The 12,603-nt window shown below is 37.6% G+C and overlaps 1 protein-coding gene across 1 annotated transcript in view; it reads right to left on the minus strand.

Moving 5' to 3' along the window:
- Window positions 1-12,603, minus strand: part of TENM1 (teneurin transmembrane protein 1) — a 781,733-nt gene that overhangs the window by 53,683 nt on the left and 715,447 nt on the right. Inside the window, exons 21-23 of the mRNA XM_014306575.2 lie at window positions 10,135-10,384; window positions 9,255-9,275; window positions 5,602-5,834 (exon numbers count right to left, since the gene is read on the minus strand). Of these exons, the coding sequence (XP_014162050.1) occupies window positions 5,602-5,834; window positions 9,255-9,275; window positions 10,135-10,384 (504 nt within the window). The remainder of the gene's footprint in view (window positions 1-5,601; window positions 5,835-9,254; window positions 9,276-10,134; window positions 10,385-12,603) is intronic.

Genomic DNA, 12,603 nt, shown 5'->3' on the forward strand with positions numbered 1-12,603 from the left:
ATAAATGCAAATAGCACTCAGAAAGCAAACCAACTGCTTTTTGTGTAGCTATCATAGCTATAAATTCAAAATACATATGATAATTCAGTCTAGAAATTTTGGCATTTCAGGAGTTAACCTTATAGTGGTAAAATATGGATTAAAAGTAATATAGTAAATGCCCTACTAAGATATTTTCTTTTTTATCCCATATCATACCCCACACTTGCATTCTAAGAGAAGCTTTTTTTGTGAACAAATCCTTTTCAAACATGTCAATAAAGAGTAGCTAGAATTATATGTTGCCCATTTCTAGAAATTCTACTTTACACTTTTTGCTGAGCTGAAAAGTTACAAATGAGCATTCTATATTGAAAACTTCTAATTAAACTTCTGAAGAATTTTTAAAACAACATCTACAGCTACTGGTGAGGATGGATAAAAGAGAATGCCACCTTCTGCTGAAGAACAACTGTATTTAGAAGGAACTTGTGATTCTCATAAAACTTTTAATAGGAAGAAGTGAATCAAATTGGTTAATTACCATTTTATGGTGCTAAAAGGGCAAATTGCATGCCATCCATTTCTAAACTTCTAAATGTCTTCGGTGCTTTTAATTAAAGCTGCCATCCAGGAACTAAAGCAATTTTATGCAATTAGTTATTTATAGGTTACCATAATACACCACTCAAAATATGATTCAAGTGATTTGCAGTCTGTTGCCTTGTGATCTTTGTATTCTTTACTTCCTTACTGTCTCAGCACTAGCTGCAAAATATTGAGTAGTTCTTTGTCAGTTGGAACACGACTTCAGTACTTGCACTTGAGTGCTGTTCTCTTTAGAGGCAGATCAGTAGACTTGGAGCAAACAGCATTTTTAACTACTGACTGTGAATGAAAATGTTCAGCTTCCAGCCTGAGACATGATGACTGGGGTCATCCTGCTGACATGGGTGAATAGAAAAGTGAATGATTTATGAATTCAGATGAATGTTGGATGAAATTTAGGAAAAAACCTGCTATCCAAAAAGGTGACAATGTTCTGCAAGTTTCCCATAGTTTGGAAACCATAGGTGGCTAAGGCTACTGAAAAGAAAAATAAAAAATAAATTTAAATGAATAAAAAAATGGCATGAGATTCGTAGTTTTTTTGCTGATTTTATGATGCATATATAACAATGACTTGAGGCTGAAAATTACTTTGGCTTGTCTATTTCTAACTTTATATACCGTTAATGAAAAATCTCACTCCATTCTACTTTCCTTTTTGAATTCTATGGAAAGGTTAAAAAGGTCTTAGGAATTTACAGAATAGCAAAGATTGCTGGAAAAATAGCATTAATCATTACCTTTGGCAAGTGTGTCTGTTGTCACAAAAGGCTGTAATAGGAATTTGGTTCTGCATCCTACTGAAAGTAAAAGGAGTCTTCCAGCTGAACAGGAGCAGTCCTAAATGGGCTACTGCCATTTGACAAGAGCAAAGGTTTAGTATGAACAGCTCTTACAACTTTATTTCCTTTAGAATGTATTGCTGAGAAAGAGGAGCAACAAGACTGATTATTTCAGGATGCAAGCTACTAGGATGAACACATCTTCAAAACCACTATTTTTTAAAGCAGTATTTCCTTAGTAAAGTAATTGCAAGCAAAATAGATAAAACTACACTGCAGAACTGATTTTTAAATTATGCTTCATTTGTGCTTTTATCTCATGGCCATTGGTCTGAGTGAAAAAGTTCTTTCCTACAGCTGTGGATAAGGTATTTTTGTGCATTGGATTTAGAACTTACTCCAACCTTCTCCATTCCCCTGGTGCTTTCTTTGAGGTCACTGCACCTGCAGTGAGGTCACTGCAGTGCATCCAAGTACTCTGCACTCAGTGTGCAGTCAAATTCCTCGAGGCACTGACATGGTTTGCACTGACAGTGTGTGCACCTAGGTCTAGACACTGGGCTGAACCCAGGAATCAAAAAGCAGACACTGCAGGACCTTAAATGTCTACATCTTTAAATTCAGTCCTTGGCTTTCTAAAAGGTGTAAATCATCCTGATGTTTAGGGTGGCATCACTGGAGGCACCCACTGTTTTCACAGAAGTTACACTGTAGCTTGCATTTCCAGCAGAGCTGTCCTGGGTGAGTGCTGCTCACAGACACAAGGCAATGAAATCAGATGTTAATGGACACTTTTCTCACCCTGCTGCCTGGGAGACCCTGGAGCTCAGCAAGAATGTGGTAACCTGATTGTCTCAAACTCTCACTGCCTCTGTCAATTATGCTTAGAAAGTCAAATCTATTTACAGGTCTAAAGCCCACTGATTTCAGAAGGGCAGGGTAGGTAAGTGTTTAATGGTGTTGATTCAAGCATTGGCTTTGCACAAGTCCCAAGTATTTCCACTCATTTTAGGGCCTCTCACTGCTCCAATACTTGATGACTAATCTAGTTAAAATCAGAACATGATCCTCAAGTACCTTATCATAAATACTAATCAGATTGTTTAAAAGATAGTGCTGGCAACTAGATATGCCATAAATTATTTCTATTAAAAAAACTCCAAGCCCACCAAACAGAATTCCCCACCCCAAAATTAAAATCTGTTACTTGGTAAAGTTCAAGTGATTGGAATTCAGTCAATGATTAATATCTTGTGTAGTTACTTCTTCATTTTCAATATCTTCTTGTGTAATAAATGTGTTCAGCTTGTCACAGATCTTATTTTATGTCCCCACCTTGTATCATTTCACATTCTGCTTAAGTACTTGGTCATCTATTACATGACTCATTAGTCTGAGATCTCTACAGAATTAAAGAAAGTTGCAGTAAAAATAATATATTGAAGTTCAAATTTCAACTACATCAGCCATGCATGTTTAAAAGCATCTTTCAAAGTCAGCTCAACATACAATAGTGCAAGATTAATTTTCACTAAGCCCCATCTCCAGTCCTTCACAGAGAATTGGGAACAGACTGAACAAAGTTACATGTGTTTGCTATCTGTAAAATGAAAGTTGTGGAAAGATGAAACCAGAATTGATTAGTTTTACTTCATGATATTTTCCTGTCCGGCATTTAATTCCTGGTCACTAGGTAAAGGCACTCTTGCCAAATAAAGATAATAAGAAAATAAACATTGATGAAAGAAATAATGAAATAACAATGTAGGACTCTCCTCAAACCTCCCTGTAAGTTCAAGGAACTAGAAAAATGGGTATGAGTTCAGAAAAGTTAAACGCTTTTCAAAGCAACTTTCATCCAGAAAAGTAAGTAAGAAAGAGAATTTGAATTTCCACCTATTAACGCAGCTTTGAGGATGTTACCAAACAGGATTAAGTTTCAGAAGTGTTACACAGTAGGTATTTCATACCAATTTTGCAAATGGAAAAAGAGATAACTAGATAACTCCTTATACTCTAGATAACCCCTTTTATGCTTATACAAGCAGAGTCCAACTTTTAAGATATAACTAACCAAGGTCAAACAACCACTAAATGGAGACCTTTTTCACATACTATCTATCAAGCAAAGGGGAAAATAAATTTTCCTTTATAATGGAAAAAAGGAATACTCAGGACAAAAAAAAAAAAAGAAGGCAAGCAAAGTAAAAAAAGATAGCAATAGTCCTGTATCAGCTTAAGAAATAAACACAAATTATTCATTGAATAATGCAAGTGATTATATTTAATAACTTGGCAAGTACTCTGTCTGGGACCTATTGCTGCACTGTAAAAATCTCAGAGGTATAAAACCAGAAACAGTTCATTTATTTCTGTGGTCAAATGCTATATAACACTGTGTGTCTCTGTGTCCAAGGATTTTTAGATGTGGTTAAGAAGTTTAGGTCAAAACTTCCTGCTTCCTACAGAAAACAGCTTTCTTTATACTGTTTGAATGTAATTGCAATAGAAATAGACATCTTCTGACTTGACAAGTACTTCAAGAAGAAGCAAAATAAGTGATCCAAAAGAATCTCTAAAACTGTGAAGTATGGGAGACATCTATGGGTACCAGGCAAACACTTCCTTCTATTTTCCAGGGTTATTCACACTCTTACAGGTCAGGGGAAAACAAGGACCTGTAGCTACTTGGCTGTTACTGATCCCACTGCTGGAGACCACGAGTTGATGCAGAATTTTGTTAGGGCCTGCACAAAAAGGGCATGTGGCTGCCCAGACTTACTCAAGATTAAAATAAGAAACCTAACAAATTGGATCATTTCAAACTGATGCTATTTAGAGGAGATGCATAAATCTAAAGCACCTGGGAGTCACTGCCTGAATTTGCCAACAGAAGAGTCATTGTCTGCTCACCATTTCTTTTTAATAATTGCTGGCTGCCCAAGAACTCCTGACTTGTGTTTTATTCCTCCTCATTTCTTTTTGACAAGAACATTTTATTAAGGAAGTAAGTATGAGTATCTTTAAAGTAAATAGTGTATCACAACATTTTCATCAACATATTTCCCCACTAAGAAAAAAAGATGGAACAACTGATTGTATTGTAATTGGGTATCATCAATTGTAATCAGAAATAAAACATTGATCACTTTCATAGAATCACACTTTCCTGATAAAGGATCTGAAAACCTTTGTTTTCTACTATTTTTAGAAGTGATTCATTACATTAATTAGCTGCCTGAGATTAACATTTATTTGCACTTACCTCACACTTACCTTCTATCATTAAAGGCATACTAAAGTCACTCTATAATTACAATGTGTCTCTTGCTAAACCTTAAACCAGGATTATTTGCTTGTCTTAGAGGTATTTCTGCCTGGATGTACATTCTAATTTCCTACTGATGCACAGCCTTCCTTTATTAGCTCAGGAAAAAGAATCAAAGCCCTTCCTTGGAGCCAGCTGTGAGCAGGCGCGGGGGAAGCGCAGCTCAGCCCACGCAGGGCTCTGCCTTGGGAGCTGCTGAGTACCCTTTGTTCCAGGGATTTCAGTGGGAGCTGAGGGTGATCAGCTGCTTTAGAGCACCAAATCCAGAGACTTTATCACAGTTCTAGTGCACACTGCAAGGGGATTAATTGTGGCTTTGGTGGGGATTCAAGGCTTCACACACATTTTGCCTGTGACAATACTGGATGTACTCGGACAGGGAGGCTGCAGGAAAATGCTTATTTCACGTGCAGCAGGGAAGATGCTCATCTTTTGCACACTGTGTTAATAAGAAAGGACAAACTAGAGTTCCAAATAAACTCGATTTTGCTCGCTGATTTGAACAGCCCTGACTTACTGTGCATGGGTAAGCTCTGTTAACATTACAACACTCACCTGATGCATAACATCTAAAAAATGGACTTTGAAACCGTATAATTTGCTCAAGAGTTACATATAATTAAATGTTGCCACCTTGCAGTTGAAAGGTAATGAAAGAGGAGTGTTATACAGGGAAGAGTAATCAGAGGATTCTAGCTGGAGCCTGCTGCCCATGCTGATCTCCCACAAAGAACTGGCTGTACAGCAGACATGAGTAAGCCTCATGAAGTGATTTGGCTTAATAGTTGGTTAAATCATTGCCACAGACACATTTTTGTACATCCAGTTGCATCTGAGTTCCTAAATAATGACAGGAAATAGAGGTGACCAACATTAAGTACCCTGGATACAGACTTTTCTTACCTCTTGGGCTGTTGAGAGAGGCCTCAGACGCCTTTCCACCATCCCCACAGTGACTCTGGTCAAAAGGAAGGCACTGATCACCTGTTCCTGCCACCACATCTGCATTTTTGGCCAGATCCTTTGTTTCAGTGAGAGACTTTGCTTTGTAGACTTTCCTGGTGTTGGTATCTGATAAGTAAAGGGATTCTGACACTGGATCAACAGCCAAGTAATATTTATGTGCAGGACTTGTACTGAAACAGAAGAGAAGAGCATCAAAGTCAACTTGTTTTTTTCTTTTAAGTCTCTGTGGCAGCATAACAATCGTACTCTACTTAACTGAAGACATCAGCTCAGAGATCTGAAGAGGACAGAGGTGTAAGTGAGAGCAGTTCAAACACCACCAGGGTCCTGCTACAGAGCATGACCAGTGAGTTTTGGGTCAGGGAGCTGGGGCAGAGACTGGTACTGGGGCAATTGGTCTGCCCATCAATACCAAACCACTCAGGATAAAGCTAAATGGAGTGACTTCAGCTTAGTTGTAATTATTACTATCAAAAGCAAGATCATTTTTCTGTATCGATACCTCCTAGTACTCTTGGCACTGAAACCAAATCTATGAGTTGCAGCAAAGTGAATCACAGGCTGTTCTGGATGGGCACGAATACCCACTCTTGGTTATTTTTATCTGTTTCTGAACCTTAGGAAATATGAAGGTGTGAAATATCGTGCCTTAATTCATGCCGACTCTATTGTCAGGAGCAAGGCAGAAGGCCAAGTACTGTCAGTGCAACCAGGGATGAATTAATGCACCATAATTCATGCACTGTCACTGCCTTATTGAGATTATAAAATGTTATTTAAAAAAATATTTACATATGTTAATTAAATGGTGGGCATCATAAATTCTAATCTGAAAACCGAGCTGCATCTTATTATCTAGTAAGACTTTAAGTTTCTTTTTCAGTGCAAAGTTAATTTCCAGTTAGAAGAAATTTTTTAAGTACATGGCACACCATGCTAGTGTCCTGAGCCTGCTGAGCCTGCAGTGGGGCCTAACTAAAAATGCAGAGAGACAGCCTTTAAATCACACAGTTGGTTACTGAAATGGCGGGAGAGAGGCACAGGCTGACAGTTTAGGCGCTCAGAAAATATTTTTAAGAACTACTGTGTTCCTCTAAAGGAGAGGAGGAGATTTCTGGAAAGTGGCTGGGTTCTATATGCACAGTTAGATTAAAGAAATTGCAAAAAATATCCTCCCTTTCTTATTTTTTTCAGGAGATATTAATATTGGTACAATTAACTAATACTTAAGATTGCTGTTACAAAGTTGTGAAGTGAGTTCCTCCTCTCACCTGGGCCGGTTCTGTTTGTGGTGGGTTTGACAATGCTCAGCAATATTCCCAGAGCTGGGGAACAGATGTGAAACCCAGTCCTAGGAACCAGAGGGAATGAGAGGGCAGTGGTATGATGAAAGATGAGTAAGAGGATGAGCTAAAAGCAATTAATGCCAAGGTATCACCACTATAAAATTTGTTTATTGCAAATACCAAGAATCATTTTTGCTCTCTGGAATGAGGTCAGGAGTCACTGGCCAGCCAAATGATGACTTTTAAATAAAACATTTCTTTGAAAAAAGTTGCAAGGAGAATTCTAGATTTTAAATAAACATGTTGTTCAGTATGGAGAAACTGCAGAGAACCAGGGGTCACTCTATATTCTCCTTGTAGACACATTTTCTGTCATCCTTGTCATTAGATTTAATAGACCAGCTGTTAGAAAACTCTTCATGTTTATGCTTAAAGCCTTGCATACTAAAATGCTTAAAGAGTACTAGTAAAAAAGGGAACACAAATAAAAAAAGTTGCTATTTTTGCAGAAGATTGTATTCAGATATAAATCTGAGTTGATTTAAATTTGCCTTTTGAAAACTATATGAAGTAGACTAGGATTTAAAATTAATCTTTGCAGTACTGTTCTGTACTAAATTTTTCTTTGTACTTTTCTCGAAGTCTAGTTTCCATTTTTACCAGCTAAACAGCTCTGCTATAGCTTATTAAAATCATGATGACAAGAAAACCAAATGGAATAAGGTGTTTGTAAACACCAAAAATAAAATCAGTGGCATTTTCTGTTTACTGGTTGCCAAACTCTGCCTTTTCACACAGTACTGTCTTTTTTACATGGTAGAAAGAACTCTTTTGGAGGTTAAAGTTGTGTAGAGGGGTTGGATTTTGAAGCCTTTTCCTGCCTGGACTGTCAGGAGCCATCTTTTCCTGCTGCTTCTACATGTTTCTTTGAGCATTCTATAAATTTCCACCATGACTATGACCTTTACAGCCTCAAGAGCATGGCACACAGTGGGATTGTTGAGTACTCCCCTATGACCTCAAAGACTACATTCACTTCAAGTGATTTCTTCTTATTTTCTACAAAATTCACTTGGACAGAATAGTGACAGAGACATTATTATTGTAATTAATAGGGCTGGAGTACCTGATATTGTCATAATTAATTAAGGTTGAAGCTCATCTCAAGAAACTAGTACTAGTGAACAGATATTAAAAAGAAAAAAATCTACTTTATGAAGGAAACCTCTAAATGTAAAAGCTGCTTTATGCTTTGAATGCATTGTGGAGAAATTTAGTTTACAAACATACCGGTCAGTTTAAAGCAAGCGGAAACAACCCTTCAGTTAAAAAATGGAACTTTGCACTTACCAACTAGGAATTATTCTTCCTTTTTAAGTTTTAATTGTAAAATACATGAAATGTGACATAATCTGGTAAATAATTTATAGTATTCAATAGCAGTCCTGTGGCTAAAGTGAGCAATTCCATCCAATACTCTCATGCTGTAAACACAGCTCAGTCCACACTCAGCTCCCTACTATGCCGTGCAGTTACTGTTTTATACTGTACTAGTGTTGGTTTATTCATCTCATTTAAGTACTGGAATGCGAAAAAGTTTATTTCTAAGGAGACAGAGTGCCTTGCTGCCTCTTTCTAGCATGCAACATCACTTCTGCAGCTGGACTGTTGGAACCAACTCCCTCACCGTCTGTCGTAGAAGCCGAATGTGCAATGTTCATTCCTTTAAAGAAATCCCTAAATTGCAATGCTAAAATGCCAGCTGGAAAGGGGGAAAGCCACTTGCTTTGTCTTTAACTGGAGCAGCAAGGACTGAGCTTTGACACAGCATCTTCAGTTCTGGGCTCTGCTGTGCACTCTGTAACTGGCAGGTTGTAAAGCTCATGCTACCCTAGAATCTCTGAAGGACAGAACACTAAAGTACAGTGTGTTTCTGTAGCCTTTTAAACTACTTTTTTAGTAGCTAAAGCTCTTGTTTCCTTGGATGGCTATATCTGTGATCAGTCAAACACCATGGGAAATGGGTATGACACCTACGAAATGTACTCTCAGTGTTCAGGTTTAAACCTGTCCATCTCTTCTTGGTGATCAGGAAACTGATTTTTAGAGTGAAACTTAACTCCTTTAATGAGAACAAATCAAACTTTCTGAACTATAAAGAAAGGTGAATTTAATTAACATTTGTATTTATTACCATTTCTATTTATTAAATTCAGAGCGTTTCTCTATATCCTGACTTTTAAAAGGACTTTTGTAAGACTGTCTTGAACGTGATTCACATACCAGTTATTACATTTTACTTACCTGTGTCTTGTGTCTCTATTCCTGGAAAGGCAGATCAGGTTTAAAAGGAAAGAGAAAGACAAGGAATGTTAGTCCCTGACAGAACTGTGCTCTTTGCCTGACTGCTCACAGACCTGTATGCCACTAACAAAATACTGCTTATCCTCTTACTTGGTATTTCTTTCTCTCAAAATGTTTCCTTTGCACTGCCCACACATTGCCAAGTTAATTCTGAACAATCAGCACACAGAATCATCACCAGCAATGTTAGCTAGGTGGATGTTAAATAAGAGAAATTTCATGTATTAATGTCCAAAATCTTTCCTGCCCTCCCCTGTGTCCCTCAAAGGGAAAGGGAAGCTGAGGTGATAATTACAGAGGAGTCATTAAGGGCAGCCTAGGCTCAGCCTCTGGCATGTCTGTGATGCCAGGTTTGCTCCTGCCTGCTTAAACTGAACTCCATCCTCTGCTCATGAGAGGATTAATCGCATTAATTGTAAACACGGTAAGTCTGTAGGCCCAGACTTGACATGATACTATGCACGTTTGCTGTGGAATTATGCAGCTTTCTTCAAAAATATGCATCATGGTATATTTAAACTATTGGAGAAAATGTATGGAAAACCTCACAGGAAGAAAAATCAGCTTTATTAACTCTGCAATTTGCAGAAATTCATTATGCAAGACCTGTTCTACAGGCCACTTAAAACATCCTATTTAAGTGATGACTAGAAGTAAATGTAAGTTTTCTGGTAAGCTGGTTTCATAGACATGGCCACAAAACAACTACATGTGGCTATTTCATCATGTCCCAAGGGATAAAAGCTCACCCTACTTTTCACAGGTATATCACAGCCAGGATTGTGCACACTGACCAGAGAAAGCCAATTATTTTTTTTACCTTAATTCTAATATACCAATGGAATTTCCAGAGGGGAAGATCCGTCTGACATAATTGAAATCCCCAATATAAACACTTCCATCAGGCCCAGAAGCAAGTGCAACTGGGGCAAAGAGTTTGCTGTTGAGGGCAAGCCCATTGCAGTTGGAGCAAGAGACACTCCTCTGGTGCCCATTGCCCATCACAGTGGAGATGACTGGAGGCTGCTGGGAAATGAACATGTTTTCCCCATTTCCTTTGTGCACAATTCCTAAAGGGAGGGGAGGGAAGAAAACAGAGACAAAATAAGCAAATGTATGGCATTTAAACTATTCTGCAGTTTTGGATTACAAAATCCTCTAGAAAACCAGATTACCAAATCAGCAAGAAACATCTGATATTTTAAAGTCACAGAGTTCCACTAATCTTTTCCAATTTTGTTCATCCCAAGCTTCACTGTCACCATTTTGTTCAGCAGTGGCTAGTGGCTATTTTAAAGCCAACATCAGGAGGAAAACTCATGGTTGGTTAATGCTCTAACAAATTGAGTACTAATTGCAGTGCTATCTGATTTCTTGGGGATTACTGCTTTAATATTCATTTTATTCATAAATTTTTATTAGGTAGCAGAGGAATTTCTTAGGCAGTTTGAATATTTAATTAAAGGAGATTAATAGCAGGACCACTCTGCATTTTTCACAAAAGAGCACCGAGTGGCAGTACAAAATCAATATCCAGATTCCACTGTGAGTCCTTCATGGTATATGAAAGTGGTGCCAAGTGCAGCAAAGCCAAGTTAAGAGTCAAGGAGCAATTGTGAGGCACCAGCCAATGTCCTCCCAGCAATACCCTCCCTTCTGCCATAAATGCTAGAACAGTTTATTCTAGTACTGCTCTGCAGCATACACTGTTTAAAGTCTTCCCAATTACTAGGTTGGTGATACCAGAACTAGTACAAAGATGTATTTTCTCAAGCTGACAGCTATAGTGTTTATTTTAAGTAACAATGTGGTAATATATTTAAGAAGTATCTTTGAAATGACATGTTATTGCAAGAATTTGGCTACTGCAAACAGAAGATAGGTATTCTTTTAGATCCTAGTCCAAAATTTCTTATTTCCCTTGAAAGGCCCAGTACTTCATCAGAACATTGGCTCTATTAAAGGAACAAACACAAGGGAATTTACTTTCTGGAGGACTCCTGCTGGGAAATGAGAATATTCTAGACACTGTAGGAAGTACATGTTTCAACATGTCTGAATTTTCCCAAGGTACAGCAAATATATTTATGTATTGTCTCTACCAACTTCTATTTAAACTATTTGTGACTTTCAGGTAAATCTGAAGATAAAATTCACCTTGGAAATTACTGAATGTTGCCACAGCTATTTTGAAGGGAATTATATATTAAAAAAACCCAAAAAACTATGAACAATAGAAGACAGAATGCACAGACTTGTTTGAATGATGGCTTAAAAAAAAGCATCCTGGAAATATTCCAGTAAAATAAGTGGCAATATTCTCTCTTATGCAGTGGATAAAAATACTATGAAATGAAGATGATGCCCTTTGTCTGAAATTACAATGTTAAGGTAATCTTTCAACATCCTCTTACAAATGCCAGTAAATAATTAGGACTCTGGAGAATATGTTTTGCTGTCAATAAATGTAAGTGTGTGCTTAATATCAGGCTTCCGAGCTGCTGCTTTAATTTCAGTTGATGCTCTGTTGCACTGGGGTTGAAACTACCTTAAAGCATAAAGTCCCTCTAAAACTACTCCTCCTTGCCCCAGATAAAAATGGAATCAGTCCACTTTCCCATCAGAAAAAAAAAAAATTCAAATAACATCCTGAAAAGTTGGTTAATAGCACATTCATCTGTATTCATGAGATACAGGTATCTTTAAAAGACCTCAGTGTAGGAACTAATGTTTATGGACATTAGTTTAGGGCATTTCTTGATTATGAGAAATGCCCTGATGATTTTCCAAACTGACAAAAACCCTGGTAGCAGAAAACATTAAACTCTAATCATGTCATAAATGAAAAGTGATCAAACCTCCAAACTGGTGAGGAAAAGAAAGTGGGAAAAGAGCAGAGGAGCTGCTCTTTGTAGCTGCAAACAGGATGTGATCCTTCGTTAACCTAACAGCCAGACTGATGCAAAACTGCATACATTTAAAAAAACTGAGTTTCCAGTGACAGCCACATTGGAACAGTATTCGTTATTTCACATCAATTCCGCTGGAATCAGGCAGAATTTTTTTTTCTTTCTTTTTGTAAATCCTTACATCTGGCAGTAGAACACAGTTTTCACTTGCTAAGGTTTCTACATGTCAATACATGTACCTCCACATTACTATGAATGGCAAGTCTGTAAAATTGCATCTATTTCTTGTAACTCAGTTTATTTTGTAACTTCTCAAAAATGAGCAACCTTCATGGGGAGGGAAAGAAGAGTATCTACCCTGGCTCTGAGCAGGCATGTTG

This window comes from Geospiza fortis, unplaced genomic scaffold (assembly GCF_000277835.1).
Source record: "Geospiza fortis unplaced genomic scaffold, GeoFor_1.0 scaffold157, whole genome shotgun sequence".
In the NCBI taxonomy this organism is placed as follows: Eukaryota; Metazoa; Chordata; class Aves; order Passeriformes; family Thraupidae; genus Geospiza; species Geospiza fortis.